At 47.8% G+C, this 26,503-nt stretch overlaps 1 protein-coding gene across 2 annotated transcripts in view; it reads left to right on the top strand.

Moving 5' to 3' along the window:
• The window catches only part of LOC139046748 (calcium-activated chloride channel regulator 1-like), a 160,799-nt gene that overhangs the window by 59,147 nt on the left and 75,149 nt on the right, over positions 1–26,503 (top strand). For both annotated transcript variants that reach the window (XM_070541064.1, XM_070541065.1), the window contains one exon: positions 19,588–19,875. In XM_070541064.1, the coding sequence (XP_070397165.1) occupies positions 19,588–19,875 (288 nt within the window). The remainder of the gene's footprint in view (positions 1–19,587; positions 19,876–26,503) is intronic.

Raw genomic sequence — 26,503 nt, 5'->3', positions numbered from 1 at the left:
AATAAATTATTTAGTGATTCCATCATATCTATAAGGTGAAGAAATCAGGTTCTGATAGCGGGCTAGTTATTGATATGGCTAGTTCAACTCGCGCACAACACAGAGAAACAACGGAAAGTATAAAGGTGTCGTTAGTGCAAAAGTAGTGCGTTATGTGCATGTCCATACGTAGTTTTGTGGGATGTAGAAAAGAAAACCTATGCTGACGCGCCTATATTTTGTTTGTTGTGTTAGTGTAGGCATTTTCCGCAAGCTCATTTTGCTCGAAGCGTCGATGCTGCGTGTTGCGGTTGGGAATGTGCTTAGTCGAGAACGCTCATTAAGACTAGGAATGTCCTAAAGCACCCAAGGTCAGTTGAAACTGTCGACACCTACATTTGACCCAGGCGATGACCTGACGGGCTCAAAATTGGAGACGTTTGGGGAGACATTTGTGTTTCTAGGTTGACCGAAGATTGCGTGGTTTAAAGTTGTGCCTCTATGGATAACAGCAAGTTTTTCGTGAAGGTTTCTTAAGTTCGAAAGAAGTCGAAATGTTCTCACATACAAAAAAGTTTGATGCATGAAGTCTACTAGTGTTTGATGAAAAGGTCATTTATCTAGCGTAATAAATTAAGAGGGCGGCCTAGTTAAGACTGTCTGCTCAGAGTTGCTGAACAAGCGCGTTATGAAATTGCGTACGGTACCACAGCGGCTGTGTCACGTTCACCGCATTGGCGCAAGGACCGCTAGGTGGCGGTGCAATGCTGGTGCGAGGGGATGGCTAGAGACAGAATAAAGGTATACGCGAACGCGAAATCTCGTACGCGGCACCTCCTCTGGATGAGCGAACCAACAAGGGGCATCGGAACGCTATAAGGCCTCGCTTGATAGATCGTAGATTTTCATTAGGTGGAGCAGTTGTCTCCTGGCATTTTTCTGCCGAACACCAGCCGCTTATTTCCCACCACCGACCTTCAATAAGTTGTGTTATCTTACGGACACTGGGGCAGAGGGGTGCGTAATCCCTCCTACGCTGGAGGACCAGCGCCGACGCCTCACAACCCCACCTGTCACCGCCGTGAACAGTACGAACATATGGACCTATGGACAAAAGCCTGTCACCCTTGACATCGGCTTGCGAAGAACACCCAGATTTATCGTTTTGATAGCGCGAATCGTGTGGCAATTATTCTTGCGGATTTATTCTGGCATTTTAAGCTTGTGGTCGATTCCCACCGTAGCCGTCTACTGGATTACGAGACTAACCTATCGGTTCAAGGCGTCACATCCCGTTTGCCACTCTTGCGGCGCGTACAAGCACATGCCAAAGCCTCTCTACCACGTTCTTTATTTCTCGAAGAGTTTACAGATCTCTTCCGTGTGCCTTGTTTTGAAGACGTGGTGCATGACGTAACCTATCACATTGGGGTTTAGGGTGTACTAGTTCTCTCAAGTCCTCGTCGTCTTGCTCCGGACCGTTACTACATGGCGCGGCGGCAAGAATTTGAACATATGCTCGAGCTCGGATACGTGCGCCCATCACCTGGCCCATGATCATCGCCGTTACACATGGCCCCCTAGCCAATCGTTGACTGCAGACCGTGCGGTGACTACTGCACCCTCAACATATTGACAGTACCGGATGGGTACCCCATCCCAAGCATTCTGGATTTCCCAAGTTGCTGCCTGGGTGCACAAGATTCAGCAAGATGGACATAGTCATGGCATGCCATCAAATACCTCTGGAACCTTGCGATGTACCAAAGACAGCTATAAGAAGACGTTTGGCATGCTAGAGTACCTCGTGTTGCCATTCGGTCGGCGCAACACCGCACAAACGTTTCAACAATTTCTTGATCAGGATCGCCGTGGTTGTGCTGCTGTTTCGCATACATCGACGACATCCTCGTCTTGCGCGCTTAAGCAGACGACCACGCACTTCACTAGCGCCAGGTGTTTCACCAAATACGGGAGTACGGGCTAGTCGTGAACGGCGCGAAGAGCGAGTTTTGTGTCAGTGCACTGAACATTCTTGGCCATCGCATCGATGCCCGCGTGATATCTCCACCTGCCGTTCGTGTAGAAGCTATAGTGCAGTTTCCACGACCTGCGACCACAAAGTAACTAAGACAATTCCTTGGGCTTAGCTAGTATGATCGGCGGTTCATCCGTCGCTGCGCTGTCCCCTTGCGACCATTTAACGCACTCCTGCCCGGTCACATAAAAGCAAACGGTCCCATCTCCTTTACAGATGCCGCTGAGAAGCCTTCGAGTTCCATCAAGGAAGCTTTCACCAACGCGACTCCATTTGCACATCCCATTGCAATGCCCTGATGTCACTCACAGTGGACACCTTAGACGTCGCCGTCGGTAGAATGCTGCATCAATCGGTCCATAGTGTGTGGCAGCCGGTGACATGCTTCTTGCGAAAGTTCTGTCAAACCGAGCGCTGATATAGCACTTTCTCTCGTGAACTGCTGATGGCCAACTCGGCCGTAAGGCATTTTCGGCGCCTGCTCCAAGGTCGGCAAATTTACATCCTACCTGACCACAACCAATTCTGCCCCCACTTCCCGTGAGATTCGTTAACTTGCCTGCATGTTTGAATTTACGAGCGACATTCAGCATGTCAGTTACACAGACAACCCAGTCGATTTTGCAGCTATGGCTAAAGCACAGCGAAAGCAAAGCGAACTTCAGGCCTTACGACTGAAGGATAGTTCCCTCCAACTTCCAGACGTCCACTTTCCAGATAGCGATATTGCCTTGGTTTGCGATGTCTCTACAGGTTGTCCTCGCCGCTACGTTCTGTGACAATTTCGCCGCACCGTCTTCAATGCCACACATTCCTTGTCGCATCTCGGTGATCGTATATCTGAATACTTCGTTATTGCTCGATACCTGTGGCCGCGCATGATTATCGACGTCCGACGCTGGACATGGGCTTGTGTCCAGTACCAGCAAAAGAAAGTTCTGCGCCACACCATCAGTCCGCTGGGAACCGTAGGGCCTTCTGAAGTGCGTTTTACCCACGTGCACATCGACCTGGTGAGTCCATAAGAAGGCTTCCAGAACAGAGCCCTGTGGAACACCTCATGTTACATTCACAGTTGAGGACAAAGTGGAATTAAATGAAACGAATTGCGAGCGAGAGTTAAGAAAGCTAGATATCCAATCGATCAGTAGAGTATGATTTAACATTGCGTTTAGTTTACTCATTAGCTTGTTGTGTATAGCCGTGTTGAAACCTTTAGAAAAGTATACAAACAACGCATCAGTTCGATTGCCAATATGAAGATTTGTAGCAATGTCATGTGAAAATTCTACCGGTTGTGTTGCTGTGCTGAAACCACGACGAAATCCGTGTTGTATGTTGAAGAGAATTTTATTCGATTTGAGGTATTCTATTATGGGCTACTGCATGATATGTTCTAGTAGTTTTCCGGAATTGGAGGCAAGCAGTACAGGTCTATAGTTAGAAAAAAAATTGCTTATCACCAGTCTTATACAGACGCAGGACCTTGGCTGGCTTTCAAGAATGGTGGACGATGCCTGAAGTCAACGATTTGGGAAATATGGCCGCCAAATGACGTGAAGACAAGAGAGAGTATGTTACTAGAAAACTGTTCGGAGTATTGTCAGGACCAGTGCAATCCCTTGTGTCTAAATTGAGAATCAAGTTTAGGATGCCGTTTTCACTGATTACCACATCGCCGATAGAAAGGCTAGGATTAGTGTTTGAATTAGTCATGATTAGTATTTGAAATTAAAAAGGCCCACTAAACTTGAACAAGGACACTCCCTCACCAAAACAGGAATTGGCCTTCCTGGTGCAGTATTCGGCCACAACATGCCTAATTGAATGATCTCCTCAATGAAATGGCCCTCAGTCCCCAGTGGCTGCGGAGCATCTGACCAAGGGGGTGGTCAGACTTGCAACGCAGCAGAGGGTGCTCAGAATATCTGGGACCGCACAGGCCGCCAATGGAAACTGACCCTTGCAACAATTAATACCCGAACCCTCTCGAGTGAGGCAAGCTTAGCAGGTCTCTTTGAGGAACTATCAGACATTTGTTGGGATATTATCGGCCTTAGTGAGAATAAAAAACCAGGTGAGGCTTATACATTGCTGAATAGTGGCCAGGTCCTCTCTTGTAGAGGCCTCCCTTATAAGAAGCAATACGGGATAGGATTCCTAAGCCATAAAGACATAGCGGGCAACATTGACGAATTCTACACTATGAACGAGAGGGTAGCAGTAGTCGTAATCAAACTCAATAAAATGTATAAATTAAAGATAGTACAAACCTACGCTCCAACGTACAGTCACGACGATGAGGAAGTTTTATGAGGATGTTGAATTAGCGATGAGAAAAGTGCAAACGCGGTATACAGCACTAATGGTGGACTTCAGCGCAAAAGTTGGGAAAAAGCAGGCGGGTGAACAGGTAATTCACAACTACGGTGTTGATTCTAGAAAGCTAGAGGTAAGATGCTGGCAGAATTCGGAGAAAGGAATAAACTGAGAATAATGAACACTTTTTTCAGGAAACGTAGCAACAGAAGATGGACCTGGGAAAGACCTAATGGTGAAACAAGAAATGAAAAAAAATTCATGCTCTTTGCCAGTCCCAGCATAGTGCAGGATGTTCAAGTAGCAGGTAGGGTAAAATGTTGTGATCATAGGTTAGTGAGCATCAGGATCCACCTCAATTTAACCAGAGAAAGAGCAAAATTGGTCAAGGAAAAACAGCTCAACTTAGAGGCAGTAAGGGCAAAAGCAGACAAATTTTGGCTGGTACTTGCACACAAATATGCAGCCTCAGAGCAGAGAGATGATGATGATGATGACATAGAGGTAATCAATGAAACCGTAACTAGGCTGGCTTCAGCGGCAGCAGTTGAAGCGGGAGGCAAGTCACCAAGGCAACCAGTAGGCACGCTCTCCCAGGGAACAAAGGGCCTAATAAAGAAACGACAAAGAATGAAAGTGTCCAACTTAAGAGATTCGCGGAACTGTGGAAACTGATTAACAAGGCAAAAATAAGTGATAATCGAAACTATAAGTGAGAAAGACTGAAGAAGCCGTGAAAGATGGACGTAGCCTGAAATCAGTGAGAAGGATACTTGGCATAGGACAAACCAAGATGTATGCACTGAAAGATAAGCTGGGTAATATCACCAGCAATCTCGAAAATATAGTAAATGGAGCGGAAGAATTCTATACTGACCTTTACAGTACCCAGATGACTCAGGAGCGCTCTATTCAAAACAATAATGAACAGTATACAGAAATTCCTCCTATAAGTAGAGGTGAGGTCAGAAAGGCCTTGCAAGGCAGAAAACGGGGAAAAGTGGCAGGAGAGGATGGAATAACAGTCGATTTAATCAAAAATGGAGGAGACATAATGCAAGGAAAACTGGCGGCTCTCTCTACGAAGTGTATATCGACCGTAAGGGTCCCAGAAAACTGGAAGAATGCAAACATTATACTAATCCACAAAAAGGGCGATGACAAAGAATTAAAAAAAATATAGGCGATTAGGCTACTTCCAGTATTATATAAGATATATATTAAAATTATATCCAATAGAATAAGGACAACACTGGAATTTAGTCAACCAAGGGAGCAGGCTGGCCTCAGGAAAGGTTACTCTACAATGAATCACATCCATATCATTAACCAGGTTATCGAGAAATTCGCAGAGTACCCTAAACCTCTCTATATGGCTTTCATAGATTACCAAAAAGCATTTTATTCAGTAGAGATACCAGCAGTCATAGAGGCATTGCGTAATAAAAGAGTACAAACCGCTTACGTAACTACCCTAGAAAATATCTCCAGATATTTCGCGGTCACCTTAATTCTACACAAGAAAACAGAAACATACCTAAAAAGAAAGTGGCCGCACAAGGAGACACAATCTCTCCGATGCTATTTACTGCATGCTTAGAAGAAGTATTCTAGCTATTAAACTGGGAAGGCTTAGGAGTAAAGATCGACGGCGAATAGCTCAACAACCTTCGGTTTGCCGATGAGATTGTTCTATTCAGCAACAATGCAGACGAGTTACAAGAAATGATTGAGGACCTTAACAGGGAGAGTGTAAGAGTGGGACTGAAGAATAATGTGCAGAAGACAAAGATAATGATAAATAACCTGGCAAGGGAACAAGAGTTCAGCATCGTAAGTCAGCTTCTAGAATCTGCGGAGAAGTACGTTTATCTAGGTCAGCTAATCACAGGGAACCCGGACTATGAGAAGGAAATTCAAGGAAGAATAAAAATGTGTTGGGTCGCGTACGGCAGACATCGTGAGCTCCTGAATGGAAGCTTACCGTTATCATTGAAAAGGAAAGTATACAATCACTGCATTTTACCGGTGCAGACATATGGTGCAGAGGCTTGGCGGCTGATAAAGAAGTTTGAGGACAAGTTAAGGACCGCGCTAAGAGCGATGGGACGGAGAATGCTAAGCATAACGTTAAGAGACAGCAAGAGAGCAGTTTGGATCAGAGAGAAAACGGGCATAGACAATATTCTTATAGACATTAAGAGGAAAAAATGGCGCTGAGCAGATGATGTAATGCGCAGACTAGATAACCGTTGGACCATTAGGGTAACAGAATGGCTACCAAGAGAAGGGAAGCGCCGTAGAGGACGGCAGAAGACTAGACGGAGAGACGAAATTAGGAAATTTGTGGGTGCTATTTAGTCGGTTGACGCAGGACAGGGGCAATTGGAGATTGCAGGGTGAGGCCTTCGTCCTGCAGTGGACATGAATGGGCTAATGATGATGATGGCGATGATGATGATAGTATTTGTGAATACCGGGAGAGAGTTGTTGTCGTGCCTGAACACTGATTGGAAGTACACATCAAAAGCGTTAGCTATATCGGAGGGATCAGAAAAATAGCTGTGTCGTCTTGGAAACTGTAGCAGTTTTTTTGGTGTGATAGAAGTCTAAAATTTGCGCAGCTTCGAGTGTAATAATCGTGCTAGATCAACTTGAAAATAAACGTTTTTAACTGTTTTCATTTTGATACGTAGTTCTTTCTTAGCAGTGGTAAAAGGAATGATAATGTCAGGATTACGTGCCTTTTTCAATAGGCGAAGATGACGAACACAATGTGATATGGGCAGTATGCTGCAATTTATCCATGGAATCTTGTCTTGAGGGAAACATAATTACCAATGCGTAGTTTTACGATGAGCTCAAATGCATAGATTAATGCGCCAACGTTGTCATGTAGACCAAATGCTTGGAAGGAATCAAAGTAGAAGCTAAAGTGTCTGTTAGCGTATCCGTCCTCATTAGCGTCTGCCAGGGAATTGACGAGCTGCACTACCAACGTTCCGACGCCCGCCAAAACATTCAGAACGCCGATTCCGCTTCGAGCATCGCGCTTTCTCCTGACATGACCAAGTCGACCCTCCCACAGCATATCAAAGGTTTCATTCGCGAAGGGGTGGCCAGGCAGCACTCGCTGCTGCCTCACAGTGACGCACCTACGGCAGCTTTGCCTCCAATGCTGCACCACACCATCCGGACTCAGATATCTGAAGCGCTTCCTGCAGCTGCTACGACCCCCTCCCCCCCACCCAATCCTATGAGTGTGCCGCTGCCCCATGCCGACTTTGCCACTCATCCTACGCTGCTTCCGCTCAGTTATGCAGCCGTGGTTGCACGGTCACCTGCGGCACCCGTGCCCGTGCATCCGGCTTCATTTCCAGTTGCCCGACAGTCACCACAGTTTTTTAGTCCCACCGAGACGTGGCGTACTATACACAACCGGCCTATCTGCTTCGCCTGCGGCATCGCTGGCCATGTGGCGCGCTTTTGTCGCCGACGCGCCCCAACTACGCGTACCACCTTTACCACGCGCAGCTAAACGCCAGAATACGCTGCCACGCCTCGATTTCCACCGCGACGTCTCGATACTGATCGCCGGTCAGAAACTCGGCGTCCCCTTCCGCTCGTCGCCGTTCGATTTCACCCCTGCGTCATCTAGCTCCCACTGAAGAGGGAAACTGACTGGCGCAGTTCCCGAGGCAAGAACTGCAATGCATCGACGTTTTCAAGACCTCATTCTTCGTCGCAAAATGTTATTACCATTTTCGAAGTGGGAGTACCCGCACCGGAGCAGCCGTTTCCGTCATTCACGAGAACCTTTGTCACAAATTACGAAAAGTGACTACAGCTCCCTCTGGCCTGGCAATCGCCACTGCCAGCTCGCAGCGAATTCACCCTTCAGCTGAATGCACGGCCCGTGTCATCATCAACGACGTTCTCTACATAATCGAGTGTTTCATGCTACTATCGTGCTCTCACGACATCATCCTTCGCTGGGATTTCCTGTCACGTCGTCATGCTGTCAGTGACTGTTCGCGGGCAGAAGTGTCGCTTTTACCACTATGTGAATCAATGCTGACCAGCTCTCATCACTTTGCCGACAAACTCATGGTTGATGACGACACAACCATACCCCCTGAGTCGTCGATGGCTGCTGCCCTGCCGTCTGATGCCGCATCCAACGCCACTGCAGCATTCACGCCATCCGATTTGTTTGCTCAGTGCAAAGGCATTGTTCTCCCCTTTGCCGTGCTTACTATAACATCTTTGTCTACTGTGATTCTGGTCAGCAACTAGCACCAGTACCCGATCAGCCTTCTGCGTTGAGAGACCGTAGCATACTTCCAGGCTGTCGAACACTTTGACGATCTCGATGTTCCTACCGACTCCCTTCGTCACACTAACGCCATCGCTTCGGTCTCAGATTTATCAACTTCAGTGGGTTTTGACAACGCCATCGGCCCTGCTTTTTCCCCATCTCATCGCCGCGAACCTCTCACTCTCCTTCACAAGTTTCTCTCTTCTTTCGACTGTCATCAGACGTCATTGGGCCGCGCCACCGGTGTTTCTCACACCATCGGCATCGGTTCCCACTGCCCCTTGCGACAGCGCCCGTATCGTGTCTCCGCTGAAGACCACCGAATCATCACAGAGCAAGTGGACAATATGCCTAAACGTAGAGTCATCCGTCCCTCTCAAAGTCCCTGTCTTCACCTGTTGTATTGGCTGTTTTGTCGACTACGGACGCCTAAACAAGATAACGAGAAAAGACGTTTATCGACTGCCTCGCATCGATGACGCTCTCGACTGTTTACAAGGCGCAGAATATTTCTGTTCCTTGGATCTGCGCTCTGGGTACTGGCAAGTTCCTATGGCCGAAACTGACCGTCCGAAAACCGCCTTCGTTACACCCGATGACCTCTACGAGCTTAACGTCATGCCCTTCGGGCTGTGTAAGGCGCCTGCTACTTTCGAGCGTATGATCGACACCATCCTTCGCGGACACAAATGGAAGAACTGTTTATGTTACCTCGACGACATAGTCGTCTTCTCAACCGATTTTCCGACACACCTCGCTCTCCTGCATGAGATTCTACAGCTTAAGCTCAAAAATTGCCGTTTCGCTGCGAGCAAGCTAACCATCTTGGGCCACGTTACGTCGAAAGACGGCGTCCTGCCGCACCCAAACAAGCTCCGCGCCGTTTCAGACTTCCCAAAGCCCACGTATATCAAAACCCTCGTATTTTTTACTGGCTTATGTTCCTATTTTCGGCGCTTCGTATGGAATTTCGCATACACGATGGCGCCCTTGACAAGTTTAATTTCCGCCAGTAACGGCATAGCAGCGTGGTCACCTGAATGTGATCCAGCATTTCAGCATTTGCGCCACTTGTTGACCTCACCACCGATTCTTCGTCACTACGATCCTGGTGCTCCCACGGGAGTTCATACTGATGCCAGCGGAGTTGGCCTTGGCGCCGTCTTAGCGCAACGGAAAGCTGGCTATGATGAATATGTCGCCGCCTAAGCGAGCCGTACTCTAAAGAAAGCAGAATTAAATTACTCCGTCACAGAAAAGGAGTGCCTAGCGATCATCTGGGCACTAAGCAAGTTTCGCCCATACCTTTACGGTCGTTCTTTCGCAGTAGTTACTGACTACCATGTCCTTTGTTGGCCTTCTTCCTTGAAAGACCCGTCGGGACGCGTGGGACGTTGGGCGCTTCGCTTGCAAGAGTACGACATCCGTGTTATGTACCGCTCCGGTCGCAAGACGCCGACAGAGACGCCTGATATAGCGTCTTTGTCGCCTTCCTCGTCCACACTGTCACCGTTGGCCATCACTGACATGCTCACAGAGCAGCGCAAGGACCCAACACTTCTAATGCTACTTGACTACCTTGCCGCTCCGTCTGACACCCCTTCGACACGAGCACTGCGTCGCCATGCAACCCACTTTTTCCGTGCGGAACAACATTCTATATCGCCGCAACTACATGCCCGACGGTCGGGAATAGCTCCTTGCTATACCTCGTCATATGCGCTCTGACATATGTGCGTCTTTTCACGCTGATCCCCTCAGCGCTCATGCCGGCGTCCTCAAACTTACACATGGTTGCGCCAACGCTATAATTGGTGAGCCAAGTACAACTTTGTGCAAAAGTACATTCAGTCTTGTACTACATGCCAACAAGGCAAGACACCTACCCAGGGTTTAACAGGACCGTTGCAGTCGTTACCGTGCCCATGTTGTCCGTTTGACCCCGTCGGCATCAGCCTATACGGCCCTTTTCCATGTAGCGGGTGTGGAAATCTGTGGATAATCGTCGGCGTAGACCACCTTACTCGCTACGCTGAGACTGCAGCTCTGCCAGGAGCGACCGCCCGTGACGTTGGTTTCTTCATCCTTCGAAGTTTTATTCTTCGCCACGGTGTTCCGCGAGAACTACTGAGTGATAGAGGCCGTGTCTTCCTGTCGGAGGGCGTCCAAGCCCTCTTCGCTGAGTGCAGGATAATTCACCGCAAATCGACCGGGTACCATCCCCAAACCAACGGTTTGACCGGACGGTTCAATCGCACTCTTGGCGACATGTTGCGGATGGACATTTCATCCGATCTCTCCAACTGCGACACCGTACTGCCTTTTGTTACGTTCGCACACAACACCGCGATGCAAGCGACAACGGGCTTCTCCCCCTTTTTCGTTATGTATGGCCGTGAGCCTTCATGCCCATTGGACACCATAGTGCCGTACCAACCTGACGCTACAGAGTATACTCCGTTTTCCGAAGTCGCCATATATGCGGAAGATTGCCGTCAGCTGGCATGTGCTCTGACTAGTGAGACACAAGCACGTCTTTTGACGTGCTTGTGTCTCACTGGCCATGCTCATCAACCACCGCACAACTTTGCTCCTGGTTCACTTTTGTGGCTTTGGATACCAGCCCACGTTCCTGGACTTTCTTCTGAACTCCTGGCGCAGTATCACGGGCCCTACCATATCATCGAGGCCACTTCGCCGGTCAGCTACATTGTCGAGGCGCTCACAATGTCACCAGACCTGCGTCGTCATGGCCGAGAGACAGTACACGTCAACCGCCTGATACCTTTTATGACCCACTCATTTTCTTCACACCCTCAGTCGCCAGGATGGCTACGCTTTGATCCTGGGGCATTGTAATGAAGCAGACGCGCCCCTGTGTACGTGCCGGCAGACGAGGAAGAGGAAGGACCGTGCCTTGATCGCGAGTGAGCCCCGTGCTACGGACAGCCCTTGCAGTGCCTTTACCTAGCGTTCTACAACGTTGTGAATGACAATACACCTCGGCGCAATCTATATATGCATATATATATATATATATATATATATATATATATATATATATATATATATATATATATATTGCGACGAGGTTGTTCGGCTGGCAGTACTAGTTCTAGGTTGCAGCAGTAGGCTTAAACAGGTCGGCGCTATAGCGAAATGCGGAAGCAAGCACTCCTCCTCGTCTTCTTCTCTTGCACTGCCACCATGCCCACTGCGTAGTGCCTACCCAAAAGAGCAGCCATCCTGTCGACCTAAGGACGGAAAAACACAGGGGGGTCATGGCACTGCTTGGGCCGGGAGACGTGGACCATTTCCTGGCCGCAACGACTCCAGTTGGAAGGCGCTTTCGTTGGGTCGATGAGGTAGTTGAACGCAAATGTTTATTTCAGTACCCGGTAAGGACCGTGGTACATGGAGACCAGCTTAGAGCATAGGCCTGGAGGAGTAGAGGGCACCCACAACCAGACCAGCCGGACAGGAGCAAAGCACGTAGCCGCAGTAGATGAATCGTGGCGATGCTTTTGGCGCCAATGGTCCTGGGATGTGAACGAACGAAGCGAGCTGGTGACATTATTTAGGGTAGGCAGCCGCTCTAGAAACAGTCGTGCGCTCCGAAACATCTGGTCGGTAAGGCAGAATCTTGTCCATAGTGCATGAAGGTTCGTGTCCATAAAGGAGAAAGAAAAGGGAGAACCCAGTGGTACTTTGCGTAGCGTTATTGTAAGCGCAGGCGACGAAAGGCAGAATGCGATCCCAATTCAAGTGATCAGAGGAAACATACATGGCCAACATGTCGCCAAGGGTGCGTTTGAAACGCTATGTCATCCCTTTAGTTTGAGGATGATATGCCGTGGTAGTGCGGTGAATGATGCGACACTCCTTTAGCAATGCTGCAATGACGTCTGAGAGAAAAACGCGATCACGGTCACTCAGTAATTCTCGAGGTGCTCCATGGCGTCAAATCAGGTTTTGAAAAAAAAGAACTGGTGACGTCTTCGGCTGTTTCAGATGCTAGGGCTGAAGTTTCGGCGTACCGCGTGAGGTGGTCGATAGCAACAATAACCCAGTGGTTGCCGCTAGGAGTGTTGGGAAGCGGACCGTATAGGTCAAAGCCGTTTAGGTCGAACCCGTGCGCGGGGCATGCTAAAAGTTGCAAAGGGCCGGTGGCATGTTGAGGTGGCGTCCTGCGTCGTTGGCCTATGAGGCAGGACCGGACGTACTGGCGCACTAAGTAGTACATACCGCGCCAGTAGTACCGCATACAGAAAAATGTGAGAGTATCGACAGCTGTTTAAGTATAGAAGTATTACTTCAGAATGGTAACCGTAAAAGGTGGGACATTTAGGTTTCCCCGTGTTTATAAAGGAGCTGTGATCCTGATCTCAGAATTTAGGAGCTTCCTCTTCTTTGTCTATTTCTTATGTGATTTTGTACTCACGTCATGTATTCTTCTTTCATGTTAAAATTCGTTTCCAGTTTTTATTCACAGAGTAGCAAGAAAACTTGAGCTTAGGTCGCTATTTGCCGTATAAGAGCCCTTCAGCGCACCACATTTACTTAAATTGTAGAGGCAGAAAGAATTTATTCAGGAAGTATACTTATAATCATGAAACGTTCAGAAAAGTTGGGCGGTACCTCCCTGAAGGAAAGCTCCTACATGTGCGTAGCGTTATACGGTGGTCAGGGTGGGGCGGAACGTGTTATGCACTGTAATTATGTGTGTAAGGGTTATGCTGATGTAGTATGCACGTACATTTATTTACGGATGCGGGAGAATTATGAGGAGAGAGATGCATATGTTTACAGACCCTTACTACGGCTTACCGCATGCTTTCATTTTGGTTCCAAGTTAGTTATTTTTCATCCTGAATAGCCGGCTGTTAACCTACCCCTTACTGCTTGCTGTGGCCCTGTTACTGGAGGCTTAAGCATTTCTTGTCATGGTGTAACACCTTACTACTGCCTATGGCATATGAAGAACGGGGAAAGTGGGCTGGGTTGTCGAATATCTTTTAGTGATGCGCCTATTGGTATCACGAACAATGGGTCCTTTGCAACCTTACACAAGATAGCAGCTATCAGCTGCGTAAAAAAATTCAGCTTAAACTGCACATTCTCGCCATAATTTTGGAAATAAATTTTCTTGCTTGACGTGAAATTTTTGACTTAGTCACTATATAATGAATGCTACGAATTGAAAAGCGTCAAGGAAGCTCCACAAGCCCCTCGTCCCCACAAGGCGTACAGCTGAGAAAGGTGATACAGTTGTTACCCATCTTTATGTAAAACAATAAATAGATAAAATGTTGTGTTCACGCTTACAAAGTCATGCATAGGTGGAGAGAAGCAAGCATGTGTACTATAAGAACACTGCGCTTTAGGAAGGTTTGGTTGAATAAATGGTACATGTTAGTTCTAACATAATGTTTTAGAAACGGCTGCATTTATTCGCATCAAATTTCACGCGCTTAGAAAAGATGCTCATGGGTACAACACAAGACACTTCGTTTGTGTCAGATGGTTTACCTTTCCTCTGGCTCACTCCAAAAATTGCAGTGTACTTAATTATTTGTTGTACATTTTCTCTGCAGCTACACAGAGGAGTGTGACATTACAGACTGTTATTCTAAGTAGCCCTAGGTTATATCTGAACTAAGAAAAAATATCATATGCACTCAGGGGTGCCCACCCGAAAATATTTAATACCTCTGCTTGCACAAAGCCACAAGGGGGGTTCCTTGCAGCGTAAATTTTTATGGTGTTATCACTCATATCATCAGAGATTTTGTTAGTTAGGAGTATTTATGACTGGTTGTAGTACATATATACAAAGTGTCATGGAATTGGATGAATTCTTTCTGAGAAAAGGTAGATTAAATTTGAAAAATTATTGAAAATTGAAATTTAAGAGAAATGAAGTTTTATGTTCTAATACTCTCTGTGGATGCTCAAATTGCCCCAGGAAATTACGTTTCATTGCTGAATTTCTGGCAAGTCTTTCCAAAGCAGTAGTTAGTGTTCCTTTTTATCAGTTGCCCTCTCAGCAGAGTAATAGAATTCTGCCCTGTCAACAGGCTCTTTGTCTATCTTGTAAAGGGCAATATTACCAAACAGACCAAGAAAAATTCCATGGGCCTCCGGAAGAGCTTTTCGTGCTGAATTACTGTCATTGTAGTAAGCTACAGCATTGTTAGTTGCTGTCTTCAATATGTAAGCACTGACAAAGTTTTCTTAGAGCAGCTGCACCAGATGAGTTGCTTGAGCGACTCATTGGTGTTCTTTGTTCGAACATGAATACGTTTGCTCAGAAGACCTATTACCTTTAAAGTTTTTTTTCTGCTCTATTTGGTGGACGACCATGCCATCATCGGGGCAAGTAATATCTTTAAGACTCGGAACAGAAGCGACCACGACCACGTAAGCAAAAGCAACCGTTTTACCTAATAGTTCTTTTCCGCAAAGGACAATTTCGTCAAACTCTTGATTTCGAGTTGTTAACAAATTCGAGTTCGCCCTGACATCTGCGAGCCACCTGGTTAGCTCAGATGGTAGAGCCGCTGCCCTAGAAAGACGATGGTTTCGAGTTGGAGCACCTGACCAGGACAAATTTTTCATCAACTATGATGCTTTTCTTTCGAGGAACCCGTATGGGGTTCCTTTGTGGCAATTGCTACGATTGGGTGAATGTCTCCCTTTCTTTTTAATAATAAATGATCTTTTAGTACAAATATTTACATACCACATACACAAGCAAAAAAAATACCATGCCATAACGAAGAAAACCGCAAGCGACAACGATGAACAAGCCGCCCTCCGACCGCCATTTTTAAACGCCAGGGCGCGCGGCACACTTCGGTGCGACATTTGAACCGCTTTGGGCAGGCGCACGAGATCGCGCTTCCGCAAGTTTGTTTCTCTTAGTGCAGTCAATTTTTGTGTGCCAAACTTGTAAATTCGATTTAGGGCGGGTTTTCGCGACCGTACCCCGTTAAAAAGATATTCCATACTTACGGCACTCAGGTAAAGCACCTTTCACGCAATGAGTGAAGCGTAAACTAAGCAATGACACGCTGAAGTACTCAGCCCATTACGTTCATTACTGTCATAACTGAACGCTTAGATACATGAACAAAGCAAACCAAGTCTTCGAACATCTGCAAATTTTCTTCTTGAGAAAAAAGACAAAATCATGCTACAAAGGTTATGCAGCGCACAGAACATTGCTTGGCAAATGCTCGAAATCTTGTTGAACAAATGTAATAATTTTTTCATGTGTACACAATAGGCAGCGAGACAATGGAAGTAGTAAGGGAATACATCTACTTAGGGCAGGTAGTGACGGCAGATCCGGATCATGAGACAGAAATATTCAGGAGAATAAGAATGGGCTGGGGTGCGTTTGGCAGGCATTATCAGATCATGAACAGCAGGTTGCCATTATCCCTCAAGAGGAAGGTGTATAATAGCTGCGTCTTACCAGTACTCACCTACGGGGCAGAAACCTGGAGGCTTACGAAAAGGGTTCTTCTCAAATTGAGGACGACGCAACGAGCTATGGAAAGAAGAATGATAGGTGTAATGTTAAGGGATAAGAAAAGAGCAGATTGGGTGAGGGAACAAACGCGAGTTAATGACATCTGAGTTGAAATCAAGAAAAAGAAATGGGCATGGGCAGGGCATGTAATGAGGAGGGAGGATAACCGATGGTCATTAAGGGTTACGGATTGGATCCCAAGGGAAGGGAAGCGTAGCAGGGGGCGGCAGAAAGTTAGGTGGGCGGATGAGATTAAGAAGTTTGCAGGACGGCATGGCCACAATTAGTACATGACCGCGGTTGTTGGAGAAGTATGGGAGAGGCCTTTGCCCTGCAGTGGGCGTAACCAGGCTGATGATGATGATGATGATGAAGGGCAAAATGTCACTAATGATATTCCTAATTCTCGCAATACTTCGTATATATTGTAGATTCTGTATTAAAGCGAAGCTTTCTTTACCTCTTCTCTTGCCTTTGCTGCTGCTGCTGCTGCTGCTCCTTGCTGCTTGCTGCTGCTGCTAGCTGCTTGCTTCTAGCTAGTTGCTCCTAGCGGCTAGCTGCTAGCTGCTTGCTGCTAGCTGTTTGTTTCTAGCTGCTAGCTGCTAGTTGATGCTTGCTGGTACCTGCTTGCTGCTTGCGGCTAGCTGTTTGCCACTGCTGCCGCCGCTGCTGCTGCTGCTGCTGCTGCAAGGCGTTATCATCATCACCAGCAGCAGGCGTCGCCATCATCATCATCATCAGGCATCATCTTCATCATCAGCAGCAGCAGCAGCATCAGCTTCCCTTCTACTAATGTGTGACGCCAGAGGGGCCCAGATTGAACTGTAGACAGGAGAAGATGATGAGAAGGAGACGGAGGAGAAGAAGCAGTTCCCATACAAGAGCGGGGAAATGTTGTTTGTTCATTCATTTGCAATAATTATTGTTTTTTTCTTTTAATTTATTATGTGCAAGTATATCCCTTTATGTTTTGCTTGGTGTCAGTGTTTCTTGGGTCCTTATGATATGACTAATAAAAATTAGACCCCTCAGTTAACCGTTTTTCTTCCCATTTATTGCATAACGAGTCTCTCGAATCCGGCAACATTGACGCCTTCAGGTAGCATGTGGGGGTTTTTTGAGCGATTGCCTTAACTCAAGAAGATGACGCTCTCGTGAGGGCTGCGGCAGAAAGGATGTTCCACATCCGCCGCCAGGGTCTTTGAGTGGTGGCTCTGGCTAACACTGCCAGGGTTCTACTAGGAAACACAAATACCCCAAAAAGTGGACAGGGAAATGGTGCCGTGGTAGCTTAATTGGTAGAACATCGCACGCGATATGCGAAGGTTAAGGCATCGTTCCCCACTTGGGACAACTTGTTTATTTCATCCACTTTCATTTCCATTTATTCATCGCTTCTTTATTTTATTTATTAGGCACAAGTAATTTCCGCTATATTACCTTTGGTATCAGTGTTTCAGTGTTTGTTGGCTTCCTATGATATGACTAATAAAAATTGGGCCCCTCGGATAACCCCCTTTCTTCTCATTTAAGAGAGCGGGAGGTGACCTGAGCAGGTAAGGAACCCCACTACTAAACGGCAGCGGTCGCGGGGAAACAGGATAAGCGTACGTTCATGGTACGGTACAGTACCTTTAACCTTATTTATAGCTTAAACCTTACAAATAGGTTTTATTGATTACGAGAAAGCCTTTGGTTCATTTGAAACCTCAGCAGTCATGCAGGCATTACGGAATCAGGTGAAGAGAAGCCCTATGTGAAAATACTGAAAGATATCTATAGCGGCTCCACAGCCACCGTAGTCCTCCATAAAGCAAGCAACAAAATACCAATAAGGAAGGGCGTCAGACAGGCAGAAACGATCTCTGCAGTGCTATTCGCAGCTTGTTTACAGGATGTATTCAGAGGCGAGGATTGGGAACATTTGGCGATAAGAGTTGATAGAGAATACCTTAGTAACTTGCGATTCGCTGATGATATTGCCTTGCTCAATAACTCAGGGAACCAATTACAATGCATTCGCACTGGCCTTGAGAGAAAAATCTCGGAAGAGAACAGCAGTTTCCGATATGTAGCGAGGCATTGGAAGTGGTAAGGAAATACTTCTACTTAGGTAGTGACCGCGGATCCAGAGCATGAGACTGAAATAATAAGAATAAGAATGAGCTGGGGTGCGTTTGGCAGGCATTTTCAGATCATGAACAAAAGGACGCCATTATCCCTCAAAAGTAAAGTGTTTAACAGCTGTGTCTTAACAGTACTCACCGACGGGGCAGAAACCTGGAGGCTTACGAAAACGGTTCTAGTTTGATTGAGGACGACGCAGCGAGCTATGAAAACAACAATGATGGGTCTGACGTTAAAAGATAAGAAAAGAGCAGAATGGTTGAGGGGGAAGCAAATGCGAGTTAATGACACCTTAGTTGAAATCAAGAATAACAAATGGACATTGGCAGTACATGTAATGAGGAGGGAAGATAACCGAAGGTCATTAAGGGTTACGGACCGGATTCCAAGAGAAGGAGCACCAGGGGGCGGCCGAAAGTTAGGTGGGTGGATGAGATTAAGAAGTTTGCCGTGCAACATGGGCACAATTGCCGCATGAGCGCGGTAGTTGAAGAAGTATGGGAGAGGCTTTCGCACTGCAGTGGGCGTAGCCAGGCTGATGATGATGTGACGTTACAGTACGTTTCTGCTATTTGTAAAAAATAGGTGCCATGCAAATATGTCAAGCTGGAAACTTACGCAGGACATGCAGACGCAGCGCAGGAATAATTAAAGCGCTCGGCCAGGTCCAGGAGACACTACGGAAGCGGTCGACCATCAAATCAACACTTCTGTGCCCGCCACGTTAGCCTTGCGGATATGACATTTCTAGACGTCGTGAATTTGATCTGAATAGTGGCAGCTGCATTTCGACTAGGGCCAAATAGAAACGCACGTGCACTGAGATTTGGGACGCGTTAAAGAACGTCCCGGTGTCAAAATTAATCTGAGTCCACCACTACAGCTTCCCTCATAATCCGAGTGTGGTTTTGGCAAGTACAGCCCTATAGTCCAATTCAATTATAATACTTCTGCTACAATGCGATATGCCATGTGAGGCAATGACAACGCTTAACCGCTCTCAGAGGTTATAAAATATAGCCCACAACAACGCCTCAAGCAAACACCTCTCCCTGGGTTTCTATGTACTCGGCACACAAACAGCAGTGATGCAGGCAAGGTAACGTTTAACAACTCAACATTCTCGTGTTAGCCTAAACAGTGAAGAAATTAAGCTTTAGGCTTCATCGTCACTGCTAATTATCGTCAATCACAGCATCCAGCCCGGAAAGCTTCGCTTACATCGATTGCCCCTGTGCGTGAAATCTGCATAATTTTTGTTATGCGCAGGTGCTGAATACTTCCAGCGAGTCTCCAGAATGCGCAATAATTGTGCTTTTCACCGATGGCATGGAGAATGAGTACCCATCCATGGACGACGTCTGGCTGCAGCTGTTGGCGTCAAAGGTCCAGGTTGTGACTATGGCGATGGGTGATAATGCCGAACATAGGCTTGAGAAACTGGCTGCAGAAACGAAAGGGCAAAGCTACTTCTTTCCTGATCCCCTTGGAAACGCAGTGAGAACCGACATTCAAGGCGCCAACAGTCACACGCACGAGCGCACATATCATCAGTCGGTCAGTATCCTGGTACCTAGGATTACACCATGCAACATGAACGGTATTGGATATCCTTTTGCTTCAAAGCCTTTGTGCAATGTTTTCGCTAGAGGGAAAAATCTATAGTCAGACAAGCTCTCAGTGCCACTAAAGAAGTTCGATAAATATATGCCCGTTCTTTTCGTGTGCAGATAGATCTAAATGAAGCACGCAGTATCCACATGTAGCGCAAGCGAAGGTGAGTTGGGCATGTTGGAGGTAATGTGAGGCGTAATGATGCTAGAGTTCGACTTTTAGAAATGGTTTTAGTCGCAAAAAGTAAGACAAGGGAACAGAATAAAAGATACGGAGAGGAGGAGGAGGAGAAACATTTATTAAAAAAATAACAGAGAAGCAGGTGTCTTCCTGCTTGTGCGGGAGGCGCCCTTAGTCCAGGACTCCTGCGGCTCTTGCTGTCTCCCGAGCCCGCCGCACCAGTTGCTGCTGGTTACGAGGGTCCGAACTAGTCAGCACAGCCACCCACTGTTCGGGTGTGGGGTTGGGTATTTGCTGGGCTGCCTTCACGTTGGGGCCCGCCCATGTGGTGTGATATAGGGAGGCGTAATCATTACAAAGGGGACATTTGTGGGAATATAGCGTAGGTTGGATTGCGTGTAGTCTGCTTAAATGTGGGTTATTATTAGTTTGTAGTTGTCTCCATGTTACAGCGTCTTCACGTGAGAGGGTCTTGTGTGGAGGTGGGTATTGTCGTCTGTTCAATCTGTGGTGTTGTAGTATGGCGTTGTATTGTAATGATACGGGCTCCATGGATGCGTCTGTATCCCTCCCTTGTGGCGCCCGGGAGGCATGAGCTCGGGCTACAGCGTGCGCACGCTGATTTCCACGGAGGGACTCGTGTCCTTGAGCCCACACTATTTCAACGTCCGGGAATTGGGGGGCTTGTTTGAGGAGTCAGTGGGCGATTGAAGATATTTGACCTCTCACGTAGCTACGGCAAGCTGCCTGGGAGTCGGTAATAATTGTGATGTACTCGTTTGTCAGACTAGAGGTGATGGCCAAGGCGATGGCTGTCTCCTCCGCTACGAGGGCGCTGGCAGTGCGGAAGGTCATCGAGACCACCTCTTCTAGGTTATAGTTGACAACGCTGGCCGTCAAGGCTGCTTTTTGGGGGTACTGCGCGGCATCTGTGTATAGTGTGGTGTATAGTATAGTGAGGAGACTGCCATATTTTGTCTGTAGACTTCTTGCGCGACCTTGGCGACGATCGGCGTGATGTTCTGGGTACATGCTTCTGGGGATAGGGGCTACCTTGATGTGCTCCCGGAAGTTTGGGGCCAGATGGATTGCTTGTTCGTGGCCTTTGCGGTGTGTGGCGTAGCCTAGGCGAGCTAGGACTGTTCTTCCTGTTGGTGTGAGGGCTAGTCGTTCTTATTGGCTTGTGAGGCGGGCGTCTATAATTTCTCTTATAATATTATGGACTCCTAGGGCTTCAAGCTTGAGTTTCGCTGTTCCCTGGGGTAGGCCGAGCGCTTGCTTGTAGGCTTTCCGAAGAAGTACGTCTAATTGATCTATCTCTTTGGGACTGAGGGGCAAGTACAGGGCAGCATAGGCAATGCAGCTGATTATCAGGGCCTGGACGAGCTTTATTATGTCGTCTTCTTTCAGTCCGTATTGTTTGGTGGTGATACGGCTGACCATTCGCATGATTTGGAAGGTGGTCTGCTTGATACGTTGGAAGGTGTATGCGCCTCCGCCGTCCTGTTGTATGTGGATTCCGAGAATGCGGGCGCGGTTTACTGTGGGTATTTCTATGTCGTTGGAGGGAGGGAGTGTGATGTCTGCTAGTTTATTGAGTTTTCTTCGCGATTTCTGTCGAACGACTAATAGTTCTGATTTCTCGGGGGAGCACCAGAGGCCGCTTGTTTTTGCATATTGCTGGACGACGTCAGTCGCTTGTTGAAGGGCGTCTTGTTTCTCTCCTCCGGAACCAGTGGTGGTCCAGATAGTGATGTCATTGACATATATTGCATGCCTGATTCCTGGTATTGCGTTGAGTTTGTCAGGTAATTTCATCATAGCAATATTGAAAAGGGTGGGTGATAGAACAGCACCTTGTGGGGTTCCTGTGTTGTGGGTAGGTAACGTCGGGGTTCTGAGTGAGCCAATGCCTATTGTGGCCGCGCGGTTGCTTAGAAAGGCACGTATATAATTGTAAGTACTACGACCCCAGTTCGTGAGGCTTAGGTTTGTAAGGATGGTATGGTGAGCCACATTGTCCAAAATGCCTTTGAGATCGAGTCCTAAAATCGCTCCAGTTTTGTGCGGTGAGATGTGTTAAAGGACTTGTTCCTTCAGCTGAAGAAGGATGTCGTAGGCAAAGGTGGGGCCGGAATCAGAACATTGTTTAGGGAAACAGGTCGCTGGATTCCAGGTAAGGTTGAAGCCGGTTGAGAATGACATGTCCCAGAAGCTTGCCGAGGCATGAAGTCAGTGAGATTGGTCTTACATTTTCTAAGCTGGAGAGTTTGCCTGGCTTTGGAATGAGTCTGATGTCCGAGTGCTTCCAGTCTGTTGGTAGTCTATCCGCTTCCCAGTGATGATTAAAGAGGTCAGTAAGAGGTTGAATGGTGCCATCATCCAGATTGCGCAGGAGCTTGTTATTTATTTTTTCCTTGCCTGGGGTGGTGTTTCGTGTGAGTGCATGGAGTGCTTGTTGCACCTCAGTGATAGTGATCGGCTTGTCGAGGTCGTAATTGTCGCTCCCGCTGTAGGTTGGAGGTTGTCCTTGTGCGGGTTCGAAATCACTTATGTACCGCGCCCGCAACTCCTCCAGGATTTCGTCATCAGAACCCGGATGGTTGTGGAGGATACGTTGGATTGTTTGCTGGCTAACTGACTTGCTTTGTGTGGAGTCAAGAAGATGGCGTAGCAGCGACCATGTTTTGGCAGTGCTAAGATTACCCTGCAACTTGTTGCATAGTTGTCGCCAGTTGTGACGGGTGAGCTCTCCAGCAAAAAATTCCGCGGTTGCCGTGAGTTTCGCTATGCGTAGTTTCAACTTACGGTTATGTTTTTCGCACTTCCATCTCCTAACTTCAAGCAGAGGTGAAGACGGTGCGGGTCTACGGCCGGTATGTCTGTGGTGAGTGTGATCTGCTTCGAATGTCTGGCTACGTCTTGGTGGAGCTGTCGTATCCACTGCTCGAGATCCGTAATACGCGTTGAGAAGTCATCCGCTCGCTCTTTGCGAAAAGCTGTCCAATCTGTGACTGTGGTCTTTTTTTATAGTGTGGCGCGCATGCGTAATGTTCAATGTGATGGCCAGTATGCAGTGGTCACTGCCCAGAGTTTCCTCCGTGTTGTGCCAGGCAGCTTGTTTTATCCCTTTAGTGAGGGTGAGGTCAGGGCATGTATCTCAGGAGACGCTGTTTCCTAGACGTGTGAGGTATGCAGGGTCTGTGAGGATGGTGAGACGGTGCTGCTGCATTGTGCACCGGAGTGCAGTGCCTTGTGATGTGGCTGCCGTGTAGCCCCATGCCTGGTGAGCCACGTTGAAGTCGCCTACAATCAGCAGACCATTATTTTTGGCTATGCTAATCGCAATAGTGATCAAGTAGTCGAACTCTCCCTGCTTCTACTTGGGTGGGCTGTATACATTCAGTATGAAAAGGCTCTTTCGGCCTTGTTGGAGCGGCGGGATCTCAATTAGGTTGTGATCGACTTCACTGCCGTCTATTGTGTGTTGTGTAGCTGTGAGAGGTTTAGCTGTAAGTGCGGCCACGCGGCTTTCAGGCGTGCTGGTATGTGTGTTGTAGCCCCTTTGAGTTGGGTGTGTGCCTGTTTCCTGTAGTGCAATTACGCTTGGTGTCGTTTAGGAGTTACTTATGTACTGTCTCAGTGATCCTTGCTTGCGTTTATAGCTGCGGCAATGCCACTGCCACATTATGAGTGCGTTTTCGTTCCTTTGGTTGGTTTTTCTATTCGTCCTGGCTGACGGGTGGATCGGCAGGGTATCCCTCCTATACTTCCTGCTGTACTAGAGTTCTAACAGTCTTGCGTCGCTGATATTTTGCGAGCCGTGGTTCTTCAATAGCACTTGCCAATTGCTCAATGCTTTCTTGCATTGATAGAAGCTGCCATTGCAGTACATCAACTTTTTCCTCGGCTTGTGCTATTTCTGTCGGTTTTGCTGATTCCGCGAAAATCATGGGTTCAGAATGTTCCGAAGATGATGGCATTGAGGGTCCGGTTATTCTTGTGGAATGCTGAGTGGCGGTACGAGTGGCGCATAGTTCCGCAATATGCGTGCGAAGTTTGTTGTTTTCTTCATGAAGGCGTTCGTTTTCTTCTCTGATGGCCTTTAGTTCAGCTAGAATTTGCAGTTGAACATCAGTATTGTGTATGGGTGAAGAATTGTGGGGGGTGGGTGCTGTGTGTACACGTGATGAGAGGGTGTTTTCTTGGTGGACTGTGTGAGAAGGGAAAAGCCATGCTGACCAGCTCACCGCTTGTGATTCCGGTACAGCAGGTCCACACAGGTTCCGGGTCGCTCCTTGCTGGTTCCGCGAGCAGGAGCGACACCTCGAGCGCGAACACTTCCGTTGCTGGTCTGTACGTGGCCGAGACTGGACGTGGCCGGTCTGTATGTGGCCGAGACGTGGAGCAGTCCCGGCGGCTGGTCCTTTCGGATGCTGAGGATGCCTTCTTCAATCGATCAGGGCCCTCTTTGGAAGCCGTAGGATGAGGCCCCTGGAATAAGGCGCACCGGGGGTGACAGGGGTGGTCCTGAGTGGGGTTCCGTGAACCACACTAGGGGCATACGTTTGCTTCTGGAGTTGGGCATACATTGGTCCGGTGGCCGACTTGGTGGCAGATGCGGCAGAAATGCGTGGTTTGTTGGTATGGTTTGCATCGTACTTCACCACTGTAGAATCGCACGTAGAAGGGTACAGCCTTGCCAGTGAATTTGATCACTACCGCAGCGGGTTGTCCGAGCATACGGGCATGTAAGATTTCACGGCCAGGTGCATAGAGCCCGTTAAGGAGGACTTCTGTGGGAGTTCCTGCGGGAATGCAGCGAATGACCGCTTTGACAGAGCTGTCGAGTGCGGCCACGTATGCCGTGACTGCAAATTCTCGATCGCCCAGGTGAATTGTAGTGATGTGACGGATGCTCATAGCTAGCTCTTCGTTTGGTGTGCTAGCAACAGCGGTGTTTTGTGCAGGGTCAATTCTTACAGTAAGGGTCTGTACGTGCTCAGTAGTGGGGTGCTGACATGCCAGCTTGATGCCTTCAGCAACCTGTGGCGTGGTCGAGGTGGCAAGGTTGAGTCCCTCTCGGAGACGGATGATTACCTTGAGGTCGTTTCGAGCCAGCGGTGGGAGTCGGGGTTGTGGAGGACCCGATGGGTGTCGGGGTTGGAAGGGTGGATTGCTGGGAGTCGATGTTTTCTTCCGACCGTACTTAACAGTGAGCCAGTCTCCGCCGGCAGGTTCATCAGGAATTGGGATTTGTGCGTGCTCGAGATTCATCTCGGTGCCATCAGTGGTGGCCATTGGTGCGCCGAACTGGGTCAAGATCTTCGGCTAGACCGTACCCGTCTTTCGGCTTAGCTTGGCGGGCGCCTCTTGCGAAGTTCAGAGTCCGGTAATTCGTAGAGCAAGCGACTCACAGTATAGCTTTGGGTGTCCGCGTGTTCCGCTCGACGTAAGGAGTCGATTGAGGCTGGTTGTGGCGGCGTTCACGTCAATTATCCAGGGTCTAGTGATGTAAAGGCGGAACCCATGTGCGGTGCAACCATGCGCAGCCTCTTCTTCTTCCTCAGCTACGGGGAGACACTAGCAACTGATTTTTATTTTCCCCGATGCTTCATTTATATACCCTCAGGCATGCCAACATTCAGGGATGAGTCACATTAAATCACATTTCCACCTAACACCACTTCTAAAAGCCATATACCAACTAGTCCGTTAGCAGGAGTTACTAGTGTTCGGTGTGTTGGGTGCTAATTAAACATTAATATATCGGCGTTTTCTCTAGGACTACAGGCCTTATATCAAGCGCGCTCTCATGGCAGAAGCAATTGTGTCAACGAATATACACGCATGAAGGTCAAGAACCATTGTTCCTGTGCCCTGCAGTGTGCATGTTATTTTCTTGTTTAGCAAATATTCCGAAACGTTTCTTTTCATTTCTGCCCTTGCAGAACTGTAGGAAGCGCCTGCTAATCACGATATTGCAAGATGACTATATGGTGTGGCCCCACGGTGCTTCATGCATGCGTTGTGCAGTTTTGTCTCACGTACTATCAAGGAGTAAAATGTGCAATTCAATTAGAACCTTTCCAAAAAACACTCATGATCCAAAGCTTTAGACTTCGTGTGCTTTTACAAGCCTACAGTTTACGCCACTGTCCCATGGCAACTATAGCTGCCACGTAATTAATTTTGGTGAACACCGTTGAGGGTTTGGGTGGAATTTAAGATATATGCATGCTGGAACACAGAAGATGCGTTCTGATCTGTTGCTGTGCGCGAAAGGAGAGCCCGTTTTTAACTGGACATGGCTGCGCTTGCTTTATGCTATGCCAACTGAACACTTGGCGAAGATTTAGTGATCCTGTACATCACCCTGGTATGTAGCCTA

This window comes from Dermacentor albipictus, chromosome 6, assembly GCF_038994185.2.
Source record: "Dermacentor albipictus isolate Rhodes 1998 colony chromosome 6, USDA_Dalb.pri_finalv2, whole genome shotgun sequence".
In the NCBI taxonomy this organism is placed as follows: domain Eukaryota; kingdom Metazoa; phylum Arthropoda; class Arachnida; order Ixodida; family Ixodidae; genus Dermacentor; species Dermacentor albipictus.
This window is presented reverse-complemented; position numbering and strand designations above follow the sequence as displayed.